At 39.6% G+C, this 27509-nt stretch overlaps 1 protein-coding gene across 1 annotated transcript in view; it reads left to right on the forward strand.

Moving 5' to 3' along the window:
- Nucleotides 1-19958: 19958 nt before the first annotated feature.
- The window catches only part of HTR3B (5-hydroxytryptamine receptor 3B), a gene marked incomplete at both ends in the record, with an annotated part of 40964 nt that continues 33413 nt past the window's right edge, over nt 19959-27509 (forward strand). Inside the window, 2 exon segments of the mRNA XM_082627433.1 lie at nt 19959-19998; nt 25508-25668. Of these exon segments, the coding sequence (XP_082483559.1) occupies nt 19959-19998; nt 25508-25668 (201 nt within the window).

The raw sequence follows: 27509 nt of genomic DNA on the forward strand, positions 1-27509 counted from the left end.
GAAATTGAGCTATTTGTAATGAGGTGGATAGACCTAGAGTCTGTCACACAGAGTGAAGTAAGTCAGAAAGAGAAAGACAAATACTGTATGCTAACACATATATATGGAATTTAAGAAGAAAAAAATGTCATGAAGAACCTAGGGGTAAGACGGGAATAAAGCCACAGACCTACTAGAGAATGGACTTGAGGATATGGGGAGGGGGAAGGGTAAGCTGTGACAAAGTGAAAGAGAAGCATGGACATATATACACTACCAAATGTAAGGTAGATAGCTAGTGGGAAGCAGCCTCATAGCACAGGGAGATCAGCTCGGTGCTTTGTGACTGCCTGGAGGGGTGGGATAGGGAGGGTGGGAGGGAGACGCAAGAGGGAGGGGATATGGGAACAGATGTATAGGTATAACTGATTCACTTTGTTATCAAGCAGAAACTAATACACCATTGTTAAGCAATTATACTCCAATAAAGATGTAAAAAAAAAAACTTTATAAGCATAAAAAAAAAAAAGACAAAGGGTGAGAGACATTAGCAACCAAGATGGCGGAGTAGAAGGACATGTGCTCACTCCCTCTTGCGAGAGCACCAGAATCACAACTAACCACTGAACAATCATCAACAGGAAGACACTGGAACTCACCAGAAAAGATACTGCACATCCAAAGACAAAGGAGAAGCCGCAATGAGATGGTAGGAGGAGTGCAATCACAATACAATCAAATCCCATAACTGCTGGGTGGGTGACTCACAGACTGGAGAACACTTATACCACAGAAGTCCACCCACTGGAGTGAAGGTTCTGAGCCCCACCTCAGGTACCCAACCTGGGATTCTGGCAATGGGAGGAGGAATTCCTAGAGAATCAGACTTTGAAGGCTAGTGGGACTTGATTGCAGCACTTCGACAGGACTGGGGGAAACAGAGACTCCACTCTTGGAGGCCACACACAAATTAGTGTGCACATAAGGACCCAAGGGAAGGAGCAGTGACCCCAGGGGAGGCTGAACCAGACCTACCTGCTAGTGTAGGAGGGTTTCCTGCAGAGGAGGGCAGTGGCTGTGGCTCACCATGGGGACAAGGACACTGGGAGCAGAAGTTCTGGGAGGTACTCCTTGGCCTGAGCCCTCCCAGAGACTAACATTAGCCCCACCAAAGAGCCCAGGTAGGGTCCAGTGTTGGGTTGCCTCAGGCCAAACAACCAACAGGGAGGGAACCCAGCCCCACCCATCAGCAGTCAAATGGATTAAAGCTTCACTGAGCTCTACCCACCAGAGCAACAGTCAGCTCTACCCACCACCAGTCCCTCCCATCAGGAAACTTGCACAAGCCGCTTAGATTGCCTCATCCACCAGAGGGCAGACAGCAGAAGCAAGAGGAACTACAATCCTGCAGCCTGTGGAAAAAAAAAACACATTCACAGAAAGATAGACAAGATGAAAAGGCAGAGGGCTATGTACCACATGAAGGAACAAGATAAAACCCCAGAAAAACAACTAAATGAAGTGGAGATAGGCAACCTTCCAGAAAAAGAATTCAGAATAATGATAGTGAAGGTGATCCAGGACCTCGGAAAAAGAATGGAGGCAAAGACTGAGAAAATGCAAGAAATGTTTAACAAAGACCTAGAAGAATTAAAGAGCAAACAAACAGAGATGAACAATACAATAACTGAAATGAAAACTACACTAGAAGGAATCAACAGCAGAATAATTGAGGCAGAAGAATGGATAAGTGACCTGGAAGACAGAATGGTGGATAAGAAGGAAGTTTATAGCTATACAAGCCTACCAGAAAAACAAGAAAAATCTCAAATAAACAATCTAACCTTACACCTAAAGGAACTAGAGAAAGAGGAACAAATAAAACCCAAAGTTAGTGGAAGGAAAGAAATCATGAAGATCAGAGCAGAAATAAATGAAATAGAAACAAAGAAAACAATAGCAAAGATCAATAAAACTAAAAGCTGTTCTTTGAGAAGATAAACGAAATTGATAAACCATTAGCCAGACTCATCAAGAAAAAGAGGGAGAGGACCCAAACCAATAAAATTAGAAATGAAAAAGGAGAAGTTACAGCAGACACTGCAGAAATACAAAGCATCCTAAGAGACTACTACAAGCAGCTCTATGCCAATAAAAAAAGAAATCCTGGAAGAAATGGACAAATTCTTAGAAAGGTATAACCTTCCAAGACTGAACCAGGAAGAAAAGAAAATATGAACAGACGAATCACAAGTAATGAAATTGAAACTGTGATTAAAAATCTTCCAACAAACAAAAGTCCAGGACCAGATGGCTTCACAGGTGAATTCTATCAAACATTTAGAGAAGAGCTAACACCCATCCTTCTCAAACTCTTCCAAAAAATTGTGGAGGAAGGAACACTCCCAAACTCATTCTATGAGGCCACCATCACCCTGATACCAAAACCAGACAAAGATACTACAAAAAAAAAGAAAATTACAGACCAATATCCCTGATGAATATAGATGCAAAAATCCTTGGGCTTCCCTGGTGGTGCAGTGGTTGAGAGTCCGCCTGCCGATGCAGGGGACGCAGGTTCGTGCCCCGGTCCGGGAAGATCCCACATGCCACAGAGCGGCTAGGCCCGTGAGCCATGGCCACTGAGCCTGAGCATCTGGAGCCTGTGCTCCACAATGGGAGAGGCCACAACAGTGAGAGGCCCACATACCGTAAAAAAAAAAAAAAAAAATCCTCAACAAAACACTAGCAAACAGAATCCAACAACACATTAAAAGGATCATACACCATGATCAAGTGGGATTTATCCCAGGGATGCAAGGATTCTTCAATATACTTAAATCAATCAATGAGATAAACCACATTAACAAATTAAAGAATAAAAACCATATGATCATCTCAATAGATGCCGAAAAAGCTTTTGACAAAATTCCGCACCCATTTATGATAAAAACTCTCCAGAAAGTGGGCATAGAGGGAACCTACCTCAACATAATAAAGGCCATATATGACAAACCCACAGCAAACATCATTCTCAATGGTGAAAAACTGAAAGCATTTCCTCTAAGATCAGGAACAAGACAAGGATGTCTACTCTCACCACTATCATTCAACATAGTTTTGGAAGTCCTAGCCACGGCAATCAGAGAAGAAAAAGAAATAAAAGGAATACAAATTGGAAAACAAGAAGTAAAACCATCACTGTTTGCAGATGACATGATACTCTACGTAGAGAATCCTAAAGATGCCACCAGAAAGCTACTAGAGCTAATCAATGAATTTGGTAAAGTTGCAGGATACAATATTAATGCACAGAAATCTTTTGCATTCCTATACACTAATGATGAAAAATCTGAAAGAGAAATTAAGGAAACAATCCCATTCACCATTGCAACAAAAAGAATAACATACCTAGGAATAAACCTACCTAAAGAGGTAAAAGACCTGTACTTAGAAAAGTATAAGACACTGCTGAAAGAAATCAAAGATGACACAAACAGATGGAGGGATATACCATGTTCTTGGATTGGAAGAATCACTATTGTGAAAATGACTATACTACCCAAAGCAATCTACAGATTCAATGCAACCCCTATCAAATTACCAATGGCAGTTTTTATGGAACTAGAACAAAACATCTTAAAATTTGTATGGAGACACAAAAGACCCACAATAGCCAAAACAGTCTTGAGGGAAAAAAACGGAGCTGGAGGAATCAGACTTCCTGACTTCAGACTATACTACAAAGCTACAGTAATCAAGACAATATGGTACTGGCACAAAAACAGAAACATAGATCAATGGAACAAGATAGAAAGCCCAGAGATAAACCCACACACCTATGGTCAACTAATCTATGACAAAGGAAGCAAGGATATACAGTGGAGAAAAGACAGTCTCTTCAATAAGTGGTGCTGGAAAAACTGGACAGCTACATGTAAAAGAATGAAATTAGAACACTCCCTAACACCATACACAAAAATAAACTCAACGTGGATTAGAGACCTAAATGTAAGACCGGACACTATAAAACTCTTAGAGGAAAACATAGGAAGAACACTCTGTGACATAAATCACAGCAAGATCTTTTTTGATCCTCCTCCTAGAGTAATGGAAATAAAAACAAAAATAAACAAATGGGATCTAATGAAACTTCAAAGCTTTTGCACAGCAAGGGAAACCATAAACAAGACGAAAAGACAACCCTCAGAATGGGAGAAAATATTTGCAAATGAATCGATGGACAAAGGATTAATCTCCAAAATATATAAACAACTCATGCAGCTCAATATTAAAAAAGCAAACATCCCAGTCCAGAAACGGGCAGAAGACCTAAATAGACATTTCTCCAAAGAAGACTCACAGCTGGCCGAGAAGCACATGAAAAGCTGCTCAACATCACTAATTATTAGAGAAATGCAAATCAAAACTACAATGAGGTATCACCTCACACCAGTTAGAATGGGCATCATCAGAAAATCTACAAACAACAAATGCTGGAGAGGGTGTGGAGAAAAGGGAACCGTCTTGCACTGTTGATGGGAATGTAAATTGATACAGCCACTATGGAGAACAGTGTGGAGGTTCCTTAAAAAACTAAAAGTAGAATTACCATATGACCCAGCAATCCCACTACTTGGCATATATCCAGAGAAAACCATAATTCAAAAAGACACATGCTCCCCAAAGTTCATTGCAGCACTATTTACAATAGCCAGGTCATGGAAGCAACCTAAATGCCCGACAGACGAATGGATAAAGAAGATGTGGTACATATATACAATGGAATATTACTCAGCCATAAAAAGGAACGAAATTGGGTCATTTGTAGAGACGTGGATGGATCTAGAGAATGTCATACAGTGTGAAGTAAGGGAGAAAGAGAAAAACGAATATCGTATACTAATGCATATATGTGGAACCTAGAAAAATGGTACAGATGAACTGGTTTGCAGGGCAGGAATTGAGACACAGATGTAGAGAACAAACGTTTGGACACGAAGGGGGTAAAGTTGGAGGGAGGTGGTGGTGGTGGTGTGATGAATTGTGCAATTGGGATTGACATGTATACACTGATGTGTATAAAATTGATGACTAATAAGGACATGCTGTATAAAAAATAAATAAGGTAAAGTTCAAAACAAAAAAAAAGACAAAGGGTGGCTGATTCAATAATAATAATAAAAGATGAATCTATACACTGCTTACAAGAGACTCACTTCAGAGCTAAAGGCACACACAGACTCAAAGTGAGGTGATAGAAAAAGGTATTCCATGCAAATGGAAATGCAAAGAAAGCTGAGGTAGCAATACTCATATTAGACTAAGTAGACTTTGAAACAAGTCTATAACAAAGGACAAAGAAGAACATTACATAATCATAAAGGGATCAATACAAGAAGATATCATAACTTTTGTTAACGTATGTGCACTTAAGGTAAGATCACCTAAACTTATAAAGCAAGTGCTAATAGACATAAAGGGAAAAATAGAGAATTCAATTCAATTCAATTCAATACAATACAATAATAGTAGGGAATTTTAACACACCACTTACATCAATGGACAGATCATGCAGACAAAAAATCAATAAGGAAACAGTGGCCTTAATTGAGACATTAGACCAGTTGGACTTAATAGATATCTGCAAGACATTCGATCCAAAACAGCAGAATACACATTCTTTTCAAGTGCACATGGTATGTTCTCTAGGATAGAACACATGCTAAGCTACAAAGAAAAAGTCTCAACAAACTTAAGATGATAGGAATTATACTAAGTATCTTTTCTGACTAAAACTATATGAAACTAGAAATAAATTACAGGAAGAAAAAGTGGGGAAAATGCAAACATGTGGAGACTAAACAACATGCTACTAAAAAACTAATGGGTAAATAAAGAAATTAAAAGGAATCAGAAAATACCTCAAGACAAATGATAATAAACAACTTTCCAATATCTATGGGACACAGCAAAAGCAGTTTTAAGAGGGAAGTTTACAGTGATACATGCCTTCCTCAAGAAACAAGAAAAATCTCAAAGAAACAACCTAACCTACCATCTAAAGGAACTAGAAAAAGGAGAACAAAGCCCAACATTAGCAGAAGGAAGGAAATAATGAAGATCAGAGCAGAAAATCACATGATAGTATATACAGAACACCCTAAAATCTCCACCCCAAAACTATTAGAACTAATAAATGAATTCAGCAAGCTTGATGGATACAAGGTTAATATACAGAAATCTGTTGTCTTTCTATACAATAATAATCAACTATTAGAGAAAGCAAGAAAATAATCCCATTTAAAATTGCATCCAAAAGTATAAAACACTTAGGAATAAATTTAACCAAAGAGGCAAAGGACCTATACTCTGAAAACCATAAAATGTTAATGAAGGAGATTGAAGATGATACAAAGAATTGGAAAGATATCCCATGTTCATGGATTATAAGAATTAATATTGTTAAAATATCCATACTAGGGAACTTCCCTGGTGGTCCAGTGGTTATGACTTTGCCTTCCAATGCAGGGGGTGCGGGTTTGGTCCGTGGTCTGGGAGGTAAGATCCCACATGCCTCTTGGCCAATAAAAGCCCAAAACATAAAACAGAAGCAATAATTGTAACAAATTCAATTTAAAAAAACACTTTAGAAAAAGTCCATACTACTCAAGGCAATCTACAGATTTAATGCAGTCCCTATCGAAATACCATGACATTATCCACAAAACTAGAACAGATAATCCTAAAATTTATATGGAAGTACAAAAGATTCTGAATAGCCAAAGCAATATTTGGAAAAAAGAACAGAGCTGAAGTTGTCATGCTCCATCAATTCAGACTATACTACAAAGTTTCAGTAATAAAAACAGCATGGAACTGGCACGAAACAGATATATTGATCAATGGAACTGAATAGAGAGCCCAGAAATAAACCCATGCATATATGGTCAATTAATCCATGACAAAGGTGGTAAAATACACAATGGGGAAAAGACAGTCTCTTCAACAAGTGGTGTTGGGAAAATTGGAGAGCTACACGTAAAATAATGCAATTAGAACACTTTCTCACACCATATACAAAAATAAGCTCAAAATGGATTAAAGACCTAAATGTAAGGCTAGAAACCATAAAACTCCTAGAAGAAAACATAGGCAGAACATTTTTTATATAAGTCATAGCAATATTTAATTCTTTTGGACCTGACTCCTCAGGCAAAGGAAACAAAAGTAAAAATAAGCAAATGGGACTTAATTAAACTTAAAGCTTTTGCACAGCAAAAAATACCATCAACAAAATGAAAAGACAACCTACTGAATGGGAGAAAATATTTTCACATGATATGTCTGATAAGGGGTTAATATCCAAAATATATAAACAGCTCATACAACTCAATATCAGAAAACAAAGAACCTGATCAGAATATAGGCAGAAGACCTGAACAGATATTTTTCCAAAGAAGTCATACAGATGGCCAACGAGCACAAGAAAAATTGCTCAGTGTCACCAGTTACCAGGGAAGTGCAAATCAAAATCACAATGAGATATCACCTCACACCTGTCAGAATGGCTATTATCGAAAAGACCACAAATAACAAATGTTGGTGAGGATGTGGAGAAAAGAGAACCCTCATAGACTGTTGGTGGGAATATAAATTGGTACAACCACTATGGAAAACAGTATGGTGGTTCCTCAAAAAACTAAAAATAGAAATACTATACGATACAGCAATTCTACTCCTGGGTATATATCCAAAAAAGAAAAAAAAGAAAGAAAATACTAATTCAAAAGATATATGCTTCCCTATGTTCATAGCAGCATTATTTACAATAGCTGAGATATGGAAGCAACTTAAGTGTCCATCAACATATGACTGGATAAAGAAGACATGGTGTATATATACAACAAAATAATTCTCAGCCATAAAAAAAGAATGAAAATTTGCCATTTGCAACAACATGGATGGACCTGTAGGGTATTATGCTTAGCGAAATAAGTCAGACAGAGAAAGACAAGTACTCTATGTTATCACTTATATGTGAAATCTAAAACATAGAACAAACAAATAAATACAACAAAACAGAAACAGACTCACAGAACAAACTAGTGGTGACCAGTGTGGAAAGGAATGAGGGAAGGGGCAAGATAGGGGTGAGGGATTAAGAGGTAGAAACTGTTATGTATAAGACAAATAAGATACAAAGATATGTTGCACAGCACAGGGAATATAGCCAATATCTTATAATAACATTAAATGGAGTATAATCTATAAAATATTGAATCACTTTGTTTTTCACCTGAAACTAATATTGTAAATCAATGATAAAAAAAATATCCAGAATACCACAGCACCAAATGCTGGTGAGGATGTGGAACAACAGGAGTTCTCCTTCATTGCTGGTGGGAATCCAAAGTAGTACAGCACTTTGGAAGACAGTTTGGCAGTTTCTTATAAAACTAAACATACTCTTATCATGCGATCCAGAAATTGTGTTCCTTGGTATTTATCAAGAGGAGTTGAAAATTATATCCATACTAAAACCTGTACACAATTGTTTATAGTAGTAATTATTCATAATAGCCAAAACTTGGAAGCAATTGAACTGTTTTTCAGTAGATGAATGGATAAACAAACTGTGGTACATCCAGACAATGGAAAATTATTCAGCACTAAAAGGCAATGAACTCTCAAGGCATGAAAAGACATGAAGGAACCTTAAATGCATATTCGTATGTAAAAAAAAGCCAATCTTAAATGGCTACATACTGCATGCTTCAAACAATATGACATTCTGGAATAAAAAAACTATGGAGACAGTAAAAAGATCAGTGGTTGCCAAGGAGTTGGGGGAGGGGGCATAGGGGATAGCGAAGTACAGAGGATTTTTAGGGCAATGTAAATACTCTGTATTGTACCATAATGATTAATACATGTCACTCATTATGCATTTCTCCAAACTCATAGAATGTATAACATCAAGAGTAAAATGTAGGGCTTCCCCGGTGGCACAGTGGTTGAGAGACCGTCTGCCAATGCGGGGGGACAGGGGTTCGTGCCCCGATCCTGGAAGATCCCACATGCCGCGGAGCGGCTGGGCCCGTGAGCCATGGCCGCTGGGCCTGCGCGTCCGGAGCCTGTGCTCCGCAACAGGAGAGGCCACAACAGTGAGAGGCCCGCATACCGCCAAAAAAAAAAAGAGTGAAATGTACTGTTAACTACGGACTTTGGGAAATTATGACATGTCAGTGTAGGTCTATCAATTGCAATAAATGCTGCACTTTGGTGGGGGATGTTGATAATATGGGAGGCTATGCATGTGCTGGGTGGGGCACGGTGTGTATGAGAAATCTTTGTGCCTTCCCCTTAATTTTGTTGGGAACCTAAATCTACTTTAAAAAATAAAGTCTTAATTTAAAAAAATAATGAAGCAAAAATTTAAAAACTCTATCCATACTGGTTTTAATAATAAGTTTATGTGCTGGGAACTTACCTATTTTTCTGAAGTGTGTAGCCTTAGATTTCCTCTGAGGACTAATCATATAATTTGGAGTTAATTCAATCTCTAAGATTCTCTGAGAGTTATAAACTATGAATATGAAGGAGTTGGCATATTTAGCAATGACGGAGCACCCTAGAGTCTTTAGTTTGAAGGATCACACTCGACCTATTTCATCACAATCAATTAAAGTGAGTTGAATAAATAAATCAGCACACATTGTGATGGGCTGAACTGTGCTCCCACCAAATGTGTATGCTGAAGCCATTACTTCTAGTACCTCAGCATGTTACTATGTGGAGAATATGTGGTCAAGTCCTTCAAAGAGGTAATTAAGTTAAAATGGGGTCATTAGGGTGGCCCTTAGTTCAATATGACTGGGATCCTTATAAGAAAAGATTAGGACACAGAAACTTACACAGACCAAGGGGCAACCAGATGAAGACACAGTGAGAAAGTAGCCACCTGCAAGCCAAGGAGAGAGGCCTCAGAAGAAACCAACCCTGTTGACGTCTTGATCTTAGATGTCCAGCTCCAGAAGTGTAAGAAAATAAATTATTTAAGCCCCACAGTCTGTGGTATTGTGTTATGACAGCCCTAGCAGACTAATATATACATATTCTATTTGACAAGCCTCATAGTTGAATTCAACAATCATGTACTGAACCTTCACTGTACCATTTTACTGTACTCGATGCCAGCTGGATGATTAAGGCATAGCCTCTCTTCCTTAAGGGCCCTCTAGTTCAGTGAGGCAGACAAACATGGTGATGAAGAATGATTCCACACAGACTCAGAAATGTATACGCACTATCAGCTCATATAATTTACCTAACAGAAAGTTATTCTGGGGCACAAACTTAGCACCTGGCCAAACTACCATTGTTTTAACAAAGGCTTTTTAGTTGTAAGTAAGAGAAACCAGCACAAAGAAGCTCTAAGTAAAAAGGGGCGAGGAGGGCTTTTTTGGAAGCCACAGGGCAACTTCTTGGTAACATAGCTGGGCCACATGAGCACTGAAACCAACTCTTGGAGAGTCATCAGGAATCAGTTACTCTTCTCTTTGCTGCCACGTGATTTCTCATCCTTGATCTCTCTACAGGTCTGTTTTCTTCTCATTCTCTGTCGTCCAGTTGCTTCTCTGTGGAAATGGTGGAAATTGACATTTCCCCAGCCCCAGGTCCATGACACTTTCCCAGCCCCAGCACCACTAAGTTCTGAGAGAGAGTCTAGTGGTCCACTTGGACCAGATGTCCACCCCTTGTCCTATTGGCTTTGGTCAGAGTGGTTGGGAAAACAATACACACATGGCCATGGGAACTGGAGAAGGAGGCAATTATCAAAGAAGGGAAGTGTACACAGGGCAAATATCCTGACAATTTCTTTTTACAAGTGTCAAAGTAGAATTCAATAATAATTGAATGAAGGGAAATTCATTCCATACATCTACAAGTGCATCTATTTGCACTGATTTAAACTTGTGATTTTCAGACCTGGTTGCACATCAGAGTCACCTGTGGAGTTTCAAAAGCATGCCAGTGCCTTGTTCCCACCTTTTACCTTAACATCAGAATCTGTGAAGTTGGGGCCCATGTAATCACTGTTGTGGCCTCTCCCGTTGTGGAGCACAGGCTCCGGATGCTCAGGCTCAGCGGCCATGACTCACTGGCCCAGCCGCTCCGTGGCATGTGGAATCCTCCCGGACTAGGGCACGAACCCGTGTCCCCTGCATCGGCAGGTGGACTCTCAACCACTGCGCCACCAGGGAAGCCCCCCATGTAATTTTTTTTTTAAGTTTTTAAGCACTCCAGTGATCCCAGTGTGCTGCCAGGGTTGCAAACTTCTTGTTTAGACTTCATGCCATTATAATTTAGACTTACGATTTTATGGTTTCATATCTCATTCTTTAATACTTAAGAATATTTATTTATTTGGTTGTGCCAGGTCTTAGTTGCAGGACACAAGATCTTCGTTGCGGTCTGCAGGATCTTTCTTTTTTGTTGTTGTTGCTGCATGCAGGCTCTTAGTTGCAGCATGCAGGATCTAGTTCCCTGACCAGGGATCGAACCTGGGCCCCCTGCACTGGGAGCACACAGTCTTAACCGCTGGACCACCAGGGAAGTCCCTTCATGTATTATTCTTAAAGGATGTGGTCAAGTTACGAATTGTATGCCTCTGCTAAAATTTATGGCAAAATCATCGTTGAGTATTTTGGGGAGAGAAGAGCTTCCTTCAGGGTGGGGTAGTATTAATTTGAAGGTACCTTTTTGTTTTTTAAAAAATTTTATTGGAGTGTAGTTGATTTACAATGTTGTGTTAGTTTCAGGTGTGAAAGGTAGCTTTTTATATTTCTGTATGATTAGGCTCTGAAACAAAGTTGATCATCAGGTTCCTTAGAATGTAACGGTCTTCTGGAAAAATAAGAAACTTAGTATCTCCCACAAATCTTTGCTGACTCTTCAGTGGAAACCTTCAGTGATCTTCCCAGCTCTTCTCAGATCCCTTTTTACTGTTTCTGTGCTCCCTTATCTCAACTTCTATGTGCTATTTCTTCCAAATGCCAATACCTAGAACTTTCATAGAACTTTCCTTGAGCTACTGAAGTTTTGTCTGCCCAAGAAAAGAACAGAAAATGCCTGGGAGTTCACTCCCTGTCACCCCTGCTCCCAGGCCCAAAGCCAATGACAGACAGGTGTGAGTATGCCACCAGGCTCCCTTACTAACGAACAACTTCTTAGTGTAGCTTTCTATCAGTTTCCCTGCAGTGTGAGGCTATAACGATTGTTTTTCCTTAGCTATTTCTGTTGTGAGTACTTCTACAATAAACACGTGTCCACAAATCCTTATCTCAGGTATGTTTCAGGAAAACCCAATCTAAGACATTCAGCTTTATGGAATTTTATACTTTCTGTCTAATATTAAAATTCTATATGACTTTTAATAATAATGTTTATAACTTTTCAGATAAGGAGCATCAAGGCTTTATTTATTCCTGCTCTTAGGAACAGAGTAGGGAAGTCACTGAGTCACTGGGAAACTCCCAGAAGCAGAGTTTGGAGGAACAAAAGTAAGTGAGCAGGGAAGAATTGGTTGACATTTGTAAGCAGAGTGGAAATAGATTAGACAGGTTGGTGTGAGTTGATGTTGGGGAATCTAAAGAGGGATGGTCAGAACAAAGAAAAAAGAGTGGTGACACGAATAGAGGCGGGACGTGACTTTCAAGTCACGTAAAAGTGCACTGTGTAATAAAATAGAAAACAGCTTGGCGTTTTCTGGGGCTGCAGGTATGACAGCTGCCACAAGGCAGCGCTCTGATTACATTCACTTTGACTTCCAAGTAGCTTTCCCTTTTCCCACTCTGCAGTCTTTAAGGGCTCTGACTAGAGGTCTGTCACACTCCAGCCATAGTCAGCCAGCCTATTATTAGTGCCAAGCCTTCCTCCTGGCGCAATGACAGTGTAAATTTCAGCAATGGCAGAAAGGGGACAAATACAACTGTTGTGCATTTTAGAATAAGTGGTACAGGCCATTTGGAGACAGCTTTATAACAACAGCCCTTATACAGACTTATACAGTATTTCACTTTTCCGTTTTATTCTCTCCTCAACGCTTTTTAACACGAACTTATTAATCCACTCAACTCACGTGAATCTGGAATTATCTGCCTCCCAATTTTACAGTGAGGCTTGCAGCTCCCTGGAAAGTACCATGCTCTTTCTTTTCTTTTAGTTTTTATTGGAGTATAATTGATTTACAATGTTGTGTTAGTTACAGCAAAGTGAATCAGTTATACATATACATATACCTACTCTTTTTTTAGATTCTTTTCCCATATAGGTCATTACAGTGTATTGAGTTCCCTGTGCTATACAGTAGGTCCTTATTAGTTATCTATTTTATATATAGTAGTGTGTACATGTCAATCCCAAACTCCCAGTTTATCCCTCCCCCCTGACCTTTCCCCTTTGGTTAACCATAAGTTTGATTTCTATGTCTGTGACTCTATTTCTGTTTTGTAAATAAGTTCATTTGTATCATTTTTTTAGATTCCACATATAAGTGATATCATATGATATTTGTCTTTCTCTGTCTGACTTACTTCACTTAGTATGATCATCTCTAGGTCCACCATGTTGCTGAAATTGCATTATTTCATTCTATCATGCTCTTTTATCTCACCATCCAGCCTTTTCATATGCTATTCCTTCTGCTCTCCTAGTTCTCTCCTCACCTACCTATCTTTACCCAGCACAAATGTCACTTGTGAAAAACCTCTCCTCACCTCACCCCAAATCTGGGCTCCATTTTTTTTTTACTTCTATTTTCCCCCACTTCACTCATCTGCTGGCATTTATCTCACTGTATTCTAGGTGTTTCTTACCTATTACCTCCACCCCAATTTCCTTGAACTCCCTTATCTTTATATCCCCAGTGTCTACCACAATTCTCCACAGAGTGAATGAATGAATGAATAAAGCAAGCTCTAAAACATCAAAGCCCTTGCCCATCTTGAGTCCACAGCAGAGATAGAAATATCCAGAAATTTAGACCAAACCAGAATATCTTACTGGTTTCTGTGATTGACCGTATCCAGGCCTCTCCACAGAAGACTCCTAAATGAACCTAAATGGAAAAGTCCTGGGCTCTGCGGTGAGCCACTGGTCACAAGAGATTCCCCAGTGCTGGCACAGCAAGACTTGAAGGCTCATGATCTGTGCAGAAGGCCTGACCAGCATGGCATCGTGAGTCAGACTATTTGCTTTACACTTCAGTCTAAGCAGCTTCCTGGAACTGCTGTCATTGGAGGAATACACAGAAGCAACAAGCCCCCAGGTCTACATTCCTCTGGCTTCTGGGGGGACATCTCACTCCTGGTGATCACAAGACTCCCGAATTTTAGGTACCCTCTGAGAGACTCAAACAGAGGCAGGAGCTTCCTTCATTTGTGTCCCATGTTTATCCTTTTCACGGCTTGCTGGCCAGTTCTGGAGCAAACTAAATAAAAGCAATCTTGATCTGAACCCAAGTCATTATTCTCACCATCCTTTGTGAGATGGGTAGTGAAAGGATAGCATATTATATGTGGTTGTGAAAAAGCTAGGCCCTTCTTGGTGCCATCTTTCCTGCATAAACCAAAATTCTTTTCTGCCTGTTTGTTAATTCCTTCCTTCCTCTCCTCTGTCCATCCTTCTCAGACATTTAATGAACACTCACTAGGTACCAAGCTCTGTGCTGGAGATAGAAGGATGAATAGGATACAGTGCTCTGCCTTCAAGGAATCCACAGAATTCTGGAAGAGATAGGAAAGCAAACAAATAGTCATAATACACTTGAATTAAGTGCCGTAATGGAGGTGTCTATGAAGCCCTGTAAGTTCAAGGGAGTGGGCCCTGGGGTGCTAGTGGGCGTTTAGTAACCAGCTGGTCGGAGGAGACCTGATTTTTAGTATTTGCTGGTTCCCGTGTGGCGGATACTTCCGTCATGGCTGATTTCAAGCTACTAACCTGAACACAGAGTTGGGAAGGGCTGTACACAGTTGCGCCCCCCACCCCCCTTTTTTTTTGGCTGTGCAGGGCTGCCTTCGGGATCTTAGTTCCCTGACCAGGGATTGAACCTGTGCCCCCTGCAGTGGAAGCGCAGAGTCCTAACCACTGTACCACCAGGGAAGTCCCCACAGTTGGCCTTTCTGATGCAATAAGAGCCAGCTTCAGCATACCACCATGATTTCTGCCTTGTGAGATCCTGAGCAGAGAATATATCCCTGCTGTGCCTGGGCTTCTGACCTACAGAACTTTGAGCTCAAAAATGAGCTTTGTTTTAAGCTGCTGTGTGGTAATTTGTCATGCAACCATAGAAAACTAAACAGAGCCTATTATACCCTTTTTACAGTTGTGAAAACTGAGGCTTAGAAACAGTAAGCAATTTGACCAAGGCCATGAGCATCTAGCAAGTGATGGAGCTGGGAGGCAAAATGAGGTTTGTCTGACTCCACAGCCTGGAACCGTAGCTCCTATATTCTCATGGAAAACAATGTCACATAACCACAAAAGGCCAGGGTCATGGCGGACCATATTTCTTTGTTTCTTTGTGTATTTTTAGGGACCAGAAAATGTGCATTATTACTAAAAAATGAAATCCTGTGCCAGAAAAAAAAGCAAATGTTCAATGTAGCTTTGAACTTGAAGTGGTACCCAAGTGGTTACCTTGATATTTATTTCAGAAGACAGTGCTATGGAATAAGAGATGTTTCATATGGGACTCTACTCATTAAATAAAAGAAATTTCATATGGGACTCTACTCATTAAATATTTGAGTTTGGCTAGGGTGTCCATTTCTGCTTTTCTCCTCCAGCCTGACCAGATGTGCTCAGAAAATTTGGTTCTCCCTGAATATGTACATCTGTCAAAATTCCTGTCAATTTTAGCACTACTGCCAAGGGAGTGAACAAAGAGAGTTAGCGATTAACTTCAAAGAACTTTGTTGGAGAGGAATAAAGATATTTAAGGCCTATTTTGTCAACTAATTGCATTTGCATATTTATGGGATTTACTGATATAGCGGTAATTAAAAACTATTTAGTAGTCTTAAAGGACACATAACTCAGTTGCTGTTTGCATAATAAACACTTCCTTATTATGTTTGCATAATAAACACTCTCCCCCTGCTTCTTCCAAAAAACTGGTCCAAGAGGTGTCATATCTTACTTGGAAATAATGGAAAAACAAAGTGCAAGGGCTCATGGGAATGTGGAGAGCGGACTTCTGAAATAAATATATTTCTAGGTACTCTCTTAATGTTAGGCCTGGCCTGAACTGCTCTCAGAGAACGGCAGATTCAAACTTCAGATTAATAAGTCTTTTTTTTCCCAGGTGATATTTAAGAAGCCTGAATGCTTATCCCCTGACAATTCCATTTTCCTTACTTTAATACCCTGATCTGTTTGAAGGGTCTGAACAGGGTTCACCCTGCATTCATCCTTCCTAAAGAGATGTCTAAGGGGGGTGAAATCTTTGACTAATGGATTGCAAGAAATAATGTGAGTAAACAGTATTGAATTTAAGGAGTTGTGAAGAGACGGTTTTCATGGAAAATTAAAGGTTGAGCAAGGGACAGACACCAAATGTAAAGGCACTGAGTATATAAACTAAACCTAGACAGGACAGTAAGGTTGGGAAAAGAAAGCTCTGAGCCATCTGGTTGTGCAGAGCAGGGCGATCAAGATCTGTATATAAACTACTTTGAAGACAAGTCACTCACACAAACCTTTCTTGTCTTTGCAAAATTCATCAGCCAATAAAGAGCTGTAATGGGCAGGATCACCAGACTGTTGTTAAATTAGCTAATGAAGGTCGTAATGTACCTGTATTACACGTCATTAGCAGTGGCCTTCCAGTAACAGATGGGTATATGAGAAAGTGAGCCGGAAGGGAGGGCGTGTCCCAGGAGGTTTGACTTAGAGTCATGGCTTACTAAAATGTGTGGCAAGAAGATAATGTTGATTACCATCTCAATTAAACCTTTGCATAAAGGCAAGCTTCTGTGTTACCTGCCCACAAAGAAAAATGGTCTGCTGCCTGCAGCTTGCCTTTCTCCTGTCCTAATTCATCTCATAGGTAGAAGCCAACAATTCAAAGCATTGATGGGATTTTGATGGCGGAGTCAGTCCTTCATGATCTTACCTCTTGATGAAGCCCTATTTATTTTTCTACCCTATCTCAATGGTATTTCTCAAACTTTCCATAACTTTGTATCCAATTTCCTCTACCAGGTTATATTTCTTTTTTTACTTTTTCTTCTGAAAAAGTAAAAGTATTTTCAAATGCCCAGCAAAACTGGAAGCACAGGAAGTAGAAAGAACTCTCCACCCCCACCAGCCATGTGAGAGTTTGTTGCCAACATGATGACCCTTCACCTGTGATTACTTAGAGCATTATTCTTACAAACAAGGATGTTATTTTACATAATCTCAATATAATCAAAATTAGGAATTCAACATTGCTATATTACCACCATCTAATCCACAGACCCCATTTGAGTTTCACCAGTTCTCTCCAAAATATGACAAAAGGATCCACTGCAGAATCACATTGCACTGAGTTGTCATGCCTCTTTAATCTCCTTCTGTTTGATACAGTTTCTTTAACTTTCATATCCTTGACACTTTTGAAGATTACACGCCTGCTGTTTTGTAGAATGTCCCACAATATGGGGTTTCCTACTGGATAGATTCAAGTTATGAATTTTTGGCAGGATGATAACAGAAGGGCTGCTGCGTCTTCTCAAATCTCATGGTGCACAACTCCCGTAACTGGTGATGCTAATTTTCATCATTTGATTAAGGTGTTGTCTGACAGACTTCTCCACTGAAAGATTTTTTTAAATTAATTAATTAATTAATTTTTGGCTGCGTTGGGTCTTCTCTAGTTGCAGCGAGCGGGGGCTACTCTTTGTTGCGGTGCGCGGGCTTCTCATTGTGGTGGCTTCTCTTGTTGCAAAGCATGGGCTCTAGGCGTGCGGGCTTTAGTAATTGTGGCGTGCGGGCTCAGTAGTTGTGGCACACGAGCTTAGTTGCTCCGCGGCATGTGGGATCTTCCTGGACCAAGGTTTGAACCTGTGTCCTTTGCCTTGGCAGGTGGATTCTTAACCACTGCACCACCAGGGAAGTCCTGAAAGATTTTTAAAAATCTTTGTATTTAATAAGTATTTTGTGTTAATGTCCTGTTCCTCATCAAACTTTTGCCAACTAGTTTTTATCACCCATTGATGTTTCTTTTGTGAATTAATTATCACTATAAAGATTCCATTATTTCTTCTACATTTATTAGTTGGCAATTCTAATTTAAGGGAAAAGTTTCCTCTTCTTCCCATTCATCTCTTTATTTAAATCAGGATGGACTCATGGATTGTTATTCTACTTCATGAGTTATAATTCTTTGCCATCATTATTGATTTTGATGCTTGAATCATCACAGATTTGGCCAGTGGGAGCCCCTTCAAGCTGACTCTGTCCTTTTATCCTGTCCCCATGATTCTTTTAGCACTTCTTTACTTTGTGATACAAGGAGGCATTCTAGGCTCTTTTTCTACTTTCCTGCCCTGGCCCTGGCATCACACATTTCTCCATTTCTTCCTTGTAGGTATGTATGCTATTTAGAGACCAAGATCTGGGTGTTAGGTGTACTCATTTTTGTTGGGCTGTTCCTGCTCTCAGGCGCTCTAGTGGACAGAGCTAGGAAGATATGCATGTATGAACACGTGTACACACACGCTTACATTTGTATGTATTTCTATATTTAGCTACATGTATCGAAAACCAAGAGTTCACTCTGATACTTCCAAAACCAACTCAACACTACAAGGTTCATCCTAGTTTTCTCCCTTTCCATATTTGTAACTGCTTTCACTAACATCTATATTTTACTGGTAGATGAAAATTAAAAAGAGAGCTTCATGGATTCTAAACAAAGGGACCCAATGATTAGGAGAACAGGTATCAGGTATATACTTCCCCACCCTCAGTTTGTTCTGTGAAAACTTATCTCAAACCTGTACCTCTACATTCCATCTATAGTAAAAAGTGGGCAGATGTTGGAAATGGTATGAAATTTAATTTTTGTTTCTAGAGCATCTAGGGGTCTACCAATGCAAGATAGAGTTATGTGGAATGATGCATCTTTTTCCTTAATAATGAAAAGTGAATGGGGCTCAATCAAAAAGTGAAAAAAAAAGTTTTTATTGAGCGATGTTAAACTTTAGTAGTTTTCATCTTCAGTAAGCCTAGACGCATTCTCTCTTATGTAGTTACTTTCTGAATTGTGGGCAGTGAGAATTTAAGAAGCATTTCTATTTATCAAAAATCAATGTTTCTTTTAATGAAAGGGGCCTAGGAGAAACAAAAGGCACTCTTCCCACTGTACTGTTAGCAGTTGCTCTTCATTTGACAATACCAGGTTTCCATTAGCTTAGTGTAATTCAAGAGTCCAATAATCATAGTCAAATGCTGAAGATGTTACTGCATAAGTCTGATTTAGATCAGCTATTTGGATCTCAATTATTAATGAAATTAGTGTCCTAAATGTCAGCAAGACCACTGCCTTAGGTAAAGGCTGTAAAGGAAATCACATTAGTGTGGAATTTCCCCTCCTTAGGGGCTCCTCTTAGATTACATTATTCACTTAGCTATCTCCTGTCAGGGAAATTGAAATGTTGGCCAAGATCTGATCCTGGGGCAGAACCAAATGGAGAAGTTAAGAGGTATTGCAATGGCATCAATTCCAAAACATTTGTGTGGTGCTGGTACTGCCTTTGGTCCCATTTAGTGTTTACAAAATAGCACCAGCAAGGACAGCATAAACTGGCAAACAGAGAAGAACGGAATGGAAAGGAGGTCTTTTAGGAAAGATTGAATGGCATTCCATCCAATAGGCAAGTTTGTGTTTCTCATCTTCTGGAAGTGCCTGGGGAACACTGGCAAGTTCAATGGCCCCTCTGTGGCCCTTGGTCCTGGTGGCCGCCTCAGGTGAATCCTTTAATGATATTACTAGGCTTTGAATATTAACGCCTAGAAGCTAGAGACATGGTTTTCTACGTTGTGCTGTATAACTCATCACAAGTGTTTGTTTTTATTTACCATCTGTAAAATGTCAGTCCTGTGAAGCTACATGGAGACCAACAATTTGTTACAACTTTGCTCCTACAATTATAGATGTATATACACATAGGGTCACACAGTGGGGCTTTACACATGGCTGAAAATATGCTCTGAAATGTTATAATTGTCTGATAAATTTCTGCTTCCTTAGAAATCAAGCTTTCTTTACAACAATTGACATTGAGAGTTTGGGGTATTCTCTTTCAGATTTACTTTTATGTCTCAATAGTATATTTTTATTATCCAAAGTAGTCTTGGCTTTTAGTAGCCCAGGGAGAGAGTCCCTTGGATCCATCATAGCTACAGAAACCTGGATGTCATTTTGGTATTAGGGGCTTTACATCCAGCTGTACAAAGTCTGTGTAGGTGATGAGTGTTTCTCTAAAGACGAGCTCTATAAACTTGCATGTTTTGAGTCTACAATTCCCCTTAAAAATACTTTAGAAACTAATATGTGTGTGTGTGTGTATATATATATATATATATATATATATATATATGTTTTCTTTCCCTAAATTTCTGAAACTAAAATTCCATAGTGCCAGTATTAACTCTACTAAATTGAGCCATTTGAATAGGATACAATTGGTTCTTAGAAAGTATACACAAATCAAAAATTTATGTTTATGCTGGTGTTTCCCAACACCCCATTTTCTTGAGGGTTCTTCTAGAGCTCGTATCTGAATTTCCATGTCTTAAAATATAACTGAAAGTGGAATGAGTCAATTATGGAGACGAGGAAGGAATTTGGTAGCCAAGCAGCTGGCAATGATTTTTTTATTGGGTAGAGAAGAAAAATAGCCACTTATCATTAAAGTATAAAAATGCTGGGTGTTGAACTTAAAGGATAAAAGCATATCTTAATTATAAAAATGAAAACAGAGGGAATTTCATTAAATGTCAAATGGGTTTCTTAGCAGAAAATAATTGTGAACATTAAACTAAGTAAGATAAAATAGAAAAATGAAGGTTTGAAAACAGAAGAAATTCTTCTTAATGATTTCTCTTTCTAATGTTTTGCATTATGCTTGATTTTTGCTCTAACTGTGGCAGAGAAAGTGTTTTAATAGTGTCCCGTAATCAGTGCTTGACCATAAATCATACTGAGAACATTTGTTGCAGAAAAATTCATGCTTTGGAATTTTTACTGGTTTAATATCAAGATGATTTGTAAACATTAAAGCCCTGAACCAACCACCAATTCACCGCTGCACCCAGGAGACAGTGTTGTAAGGTAGGAGGCCTGGATTAGAAGCATCTAGTTCCTGCCACTCTACTCACCAGCCATGTGACCCCGGGCAAGTCAATTAACCTCTTAGAGACTCTGTTTCCCTGTAAGTTAACTGTTTATTTTGTGTATTCATGAAGACCGAATAAGATAGCATTATGAAATTGTAAGGTGCAATGCAAATGTAAGACATCACTGACCTGAAAACACACAAATGGCGGTCCAGTGGCTAAGACTCCGTGCTGCCAATGCAGGGGACCCAGGTTCGGTCCCTGGTCAGGGAACAAATCCCACAGGCAGCAACTAAGGGTTCACATGATGCAACTAAAAGGTCCCGAGCGCCGCAGCTAAGCCCCAGCACAGCCAAATAAATAAATATTTTTTTAAAAACCCACAAGCACAGAAAATAACAATGAGCTGTTTCTGTCCAAAAATGTACAACATGCAACTCTTCCCTTTTTTTTCGGTACGCAGGTCTCTCACTGTTGTGGCCTCTCCCGTTGTGGAACACAGGCTCTGGACGTGCAGGCTCAGTGGCCATGGCTCACGGGCCCAGCCGCTCCGCGGCATGTGGGATCTTCCCGGACCGGGGCATGAACCCGTATCCCCTGCATCGGCAGGCGGACTCTCAACCACTGCACCACCAGGGAAGCCCACAACTCTTCCTTTTGAAGGGTTACTCACTGCTGTTCCTAGTATTCTCAGGGAACCAGTTCAGGGTAGTGCCAGAGTAAGAGCTTGACCTTTGCATCCAGATCAGTCTTGTTTAAATTCCGGCCTCCTCACTTACAAGCTGTGTGATCTTCAGTGGTCCTAACCTCACTAGGCCTAGAGTCCCTCACCTGTAAGTGACCCTTCACGGGGCTGTAGAGTACCTATTCTTGTAGAAGTTAAATGAGATAATTCATGTAAAGGACTCTTAGCCCAGTGCCTGGCACACAGCAAATTATTTAATCAGTATTAGGTATTCAGTAGTACCATGCCCCCAAACCTCTGTTTCCTTGTAACATCTCAGATATATGTATTGCTACCAACCAGGTTTCTTGGCCTTCCTTAATCAATAGAAATTGATAAGAGGCCAGACAAGAAGTTCAGGCAAGGCTCTATTGGGACCCCTACTATAGCAGGGAGGGGCAAAAACAAGTAACAGGTTCCCCTGCTTGCTCCTTGAGGTGGGACGAGCTGGTTCCTTACATGGGGTGAGGGTAGGGGTGTGTCCAGGGGTCCAGCCAGAGGGGAGGCTTAGGTGGTCTGCCCACCCCCTTGGTGGTGCTGTGTGCAGGGGCATGTGCAGTACCCTGCTTTTGCTCCCTGCTCTTCAGAAGTGGCAGTTGGGTTTTTTTGGTCTTTTTGTATCTTGTTGTCCATAATTTGCCCTAACTGCACATGCACGCAGTTATTTTTAGTCCCTTTAATTTCTTTGTATTTTGCTCCTTAAGGAGACGTTTGTCCAGGTGTAAGCTTTGCAACAAAGGGTCCTAGGTCCCAGGTCCCAGCCTGTCTCAGTATCATTCTCTTATAATCCTAAAGGTGGTATACTTACTAAAGCAAAAAGAGCTCTTTTCATCAAGGTGCCCAGAACATTCTAAGATAGGCGTGTGTGTAACTCGTTGAAATAAGGAAAACAATGGAATAATTCTATTGTATTCTTATCTTTTCTAAATCTCTCTTCACCAAAAGTGCTTCACAGCTCAGTGCCTCACACATTCTACTTTCCAGAAATTTCATAGGTGAATTATTTGAAGCTGATTATTAGCATTCAAGGAGGCAGAGCTAGTGAGGACTCTTTCCTGGGTCTGTTGACAGTTTCCATCAGTGTCTGTTGAAACATCACCGAACTGTGAGTCATTTAGTGCTTGTGTGAATGTCACATTAGCTTTCAAGGGGCATAATTTACTGTTAATTAATGGTCACTTAAATCCTTAATCTCTCTCCTCTAATTGATCTTTCTCCTCAGGCAAATTTGCACTCATAGTAGAAATGTAATTTATTATTTCTTCCTATTTTAAACAAAGAACTCTTTCCCTCTGTAGTTTATTTAAGCATACTTCCATTCGCTTCTGATTTTTCTCCAATCATTGCCTGCTTCGCTTTTGTTCCTATTTCGAGCTTCCAGAACATTCTCTTTTTACCCAAAGACTTTGACACATTCTAGAAAGTATGTGTTTATCCATAGGGGACCTATGGATTGTTTCCTAGAAAAGGTATCAGAGGGGAATTTGAATCTCCATGAACAGAGGGTATAGGGAACACATATTCACTTCTCAGAATTATGTCTTAACTCTGTCTCAAGTGGTTTCCTGTATTCAAACAGGCACATTTCAATGGTTCCGCAACTGGGACTTGAATTGGGAGCTTCCAAGGGAGGTAAGAGTGAACTTGCCCGAAGCGAAGTTCTCAGGAAAAGCACCAGACCAGCTTTGCTTTGGGCTCCAGAAATCTCTCCCCACAGCGTCCGCCAGCAAGAAACAGTCTCAGGTAGAGAGATTCACAGCACATGTTTTGAAGCCCTCAGTTCACAAAAACTAAAGATGATGCCTGATGCGAGCCACCCACCTTAGTCCCCCATGCCAGAATAGCTGTTGCCACTTCTGGCGTCTTGTCGGGTGAATAGTTAGGGAGTTAACATGCGAATTAGATTCCCAGCTCAGATGGTAATGAAGGTGAATATTCCACTGCCCACAGTGAGCCTGGAATTGCATCTCCAGCACCATTGTTAGCATCTTGGTCACACTGACATCGATAAATACAGAAATTGCTGCCTGCGGCAGCAAGTGACACAGCATCATTCATAAAGAGATGGGTGTAAACAGGATTGTCGCGTCGGGAGAGGATATCTCATTTACAGTTTCCTGCTGGATCCCGCGTACCTTCAGCAGCTCATCAAAATAACCATCAACACCGCTGAGAGCCGAGGTGACTTCACGTGCAGGACACTACAGATAGATTTCACTCAGGCGCTGTTGGCGGGAGGTGTGCAATTTGCTTCAGTCCAATGACTTAGCAAAGCTTTGAATCCCCCAGGGGCCGGCAAAGCTGGCGAACAAAATATCTTTTTGCAATTCTGAGAAAGCCCTCACAGATTCGTCACTTCCAATTGCTGGTGCTCATTTCTCTTGCTTGCTTTCCCCTGGCCTTCCTGGCCTCAACACCAATCACGGCTCCTCTACAAATCAAGATTCCTGGGTCGTAGGAAATGGTTGTTCCCTGGAACCACAGAGAATATTCCCAAAATGAAGATCTCATTTTCTGACAAGTGCATTTTAAGGCAGAGTGAGAGAACAGATATATTTTTGAGGAGAAAAATATGAATTGGAATCTCACTAATCCCATTATTCAGAAATCCACACAAATCTTTGTGTTCAACTGTTTTGTCCATGTTTCTGCTTGGGCTTTCTATGTGATTTTGAATTACGAGTGGAAAATCAAAAGAAAAATCCAAAGAGGAAGTTAAATGTTGGCTAAGTGCATAGGAAGCTTTCTCCTATGTACCGGGAGGGGGTGATACAGGAAAAAAGAAAGGATGTTGTCTCCAATATGCAAGATTGTTGTAAAAATGGAACTGTAGGTGAAAGTTTGCATCCTCAGAGATGGGGTTGATTTATTTATCTTTACAATGAGATTTCTCCATTGGGCACTTAGACCATCAGCTTACTTTGCTTTTTTTCTTTTTCTTTTTCTTTTTTTTTTGCTTTTTAATTGAAGTATAGTTCATTTACAATGTTTCAGGTGTACAGCAAAGTGATTCAGTTATAGACACACACACACACACATGTATTCTTTTTCAGATTCTTTTTCATTGTAGGTTATTATAAGATATTGAATATAGTTCCCTGTGCTATGCAGTAGGTCCTTGTTGTTTATTTTATATACAGTAGTGTGTATCTGTTAATCCCAAATTTCTAATTTATCCCTTCCCCCTCTTTCCAGTTTGGTAACCATAAGTTTATTTTCTATGTCATCAGCTTACTTTAAATAAGTGTCTGCCAATAAGCCCGCTAGTTGGCTGTGAACTTAAGCAGTTCGGATGAGCTGAAAACCATATCCTGCTAGGAGCCACTGAGTCCTGAGCAGTCTGAAGTGTCCTAAAGATGCTAAATTCCTTTTATTTTCATAAATGATGAAAACGATGATAGTTTTCTTTTTCAGGAATCCTGACCATAGATACCCCTCATCCCAGGAGTTCTGCTCTGCATCATCTCACCAAGCAGCTATTACAGAAATATCGCAAGGAAGTGAGGCCAGTTCACAACTGGACCCAGGCCACCACAGTATACCTGGATGTGTTTGTCCACGCCGTGTTGGATGTGGTAAGGACCATCTTACCATCTCCTAGTCCCATCATTCTTTTGTAAAACTACCTGCTGTTTATGCAGGGGTCTAGGAGAAGTTTTATTCTTGAAACTCTCGTTGAGCTGATAGAGAAGTTGTGCTAGACTCAGCAGTGAGCCTGGGGTAAATATTTATTAGGCAAATCATGCTTTCTAGCCCCCAACTTACATTGTAAGGGCAGATAGTCTAGAAATAGGAATTTCACAGAAATAAGATGTTTTAAGAATTGTGGTCATAGGTCACAGAACATATTTTATGAGCATTGCTGAAACCAAAAATGGCAATAGGTACTATTTTCTATGGTTCACATTTCTTAGTGATAGTAGTAGGTTTATGAAACAACTTCTACAACTTACTGCCTGAAATTTTAAAAGAGGGAAAAAAGTGCCTTGCTATCCTGAGTTTTTACAGGAATTTATACCTAAGATATTTGCTAAGGGTAGTGGGAAGATTTGTTTATTAAAGCGCATCTTTCCTACTATGTCTGAAAAATGGGTTGTTGTGGGTATTAAATGAGAAAGTGCATGTAAAGCAGTTAGCAGAGGTCTTAGGAAACCCTCAGTGATGGCCCATATAATTATCTCTGCTTCTTCTTTCTCCTTTTTCTTAATTACAAAGTCTTCCATATCAATAGATCCCAAATTTCTTTTGATTTCTTTTAAAAGCAGACTTTACTGAGCTTGTTTGTTAAAGTAGTTTAATAATTGTTTTTCAATTTACTTCTCAAAACTTTTTTTCCAATTGAGGTATAATATACAGATATTGAAATGCACAGTATGAGTTTTGATAATTGCATGCACCCACATAATCCATATCCCTATCAATACGTCAAACATTTCCATCACCCCAGAAAGATCCCCCATTTCCTTCCCAGTCAATCATCATCCCCTCCATCCACAAGGACAACCACTGTTCTGATTTCTTTCATCATAGATTATTTTTGCCAGTTCTAGAACTTCATAAGAATGAACTTTTACTGTATGTACCCTACTGTGCCTGGATTTTTCACTCAGCATAATGCTTTTGAACTCCATTCATGTTGTTGTGCATATCAGTAGTTTTTCTTTTTTATTGATAAGTAGTATTTGGTTATGGCTATACCATGACTTGTTTATCCATTCTCCTGTTGATAGGCATATGGGTTGTTTCCAGTTTTAGTGTACTATGAATAAAGCTGCTGTGAACATTTCTGTACAAGTATTTTGGTGTATATATGTTTTTATTTCTCTTCAGTAAAACCTAGAAGTGGAATAACTGCCACTTCTCATAGGATAGATGTACATTTAATGAGAAACTGCCAGACTGATTTACAAAGTGGTTGTACATTGTATACTCCCGCCTATCAGCTATGAGAGTTCCCATTTCCCCACATCTTCACCAACATTAGGTGTTATCAGTCTTTTTAATTTTAGCCATTCTGGTAAGTGTGTAGGGATATTTCATTATGGTTTTTCTTTATACTTCCCATGGCTAATAATTAGGGACTCTTTTTTTTTATGTGTTTATTGGCCACTTATATATCTTTCTTTGTGAAGTACCCGTTTAAATCTTTTCCTATTTTTTATTGTGTTGGTTGTATTTTTATTATAGATTTATAGGGATTGCTTATATATTCTGGACACAAGTCCTTTGTCATCTATGTATTGTAAATGTTTATTCTCAGTCTGTGGCTTGCTTACTCATTTTCCTAATGGGTCTTATGATGGACAGAAATTTTTAAATTTAATGAAGTCCATTTTTTTACCAGTTCTTTATTTATGGTTAGTGTTTTCTGGGTACTGTCTAAGAAATCTTTGCTACTACAAGTTTACCAAAATAT

This window comes from Mesoplodon mirus (genome assembly GCF_964341445.2).
Source record: "Mesoplodon mirus genome assembly, chromosome: 7".
Lineage (NCBI taxonomy): Eukaryota > Metazoa > Chordata > Mammalia > Artiodactyla > Ziphiidae > Mesoplodon > Mesoplodon mirus.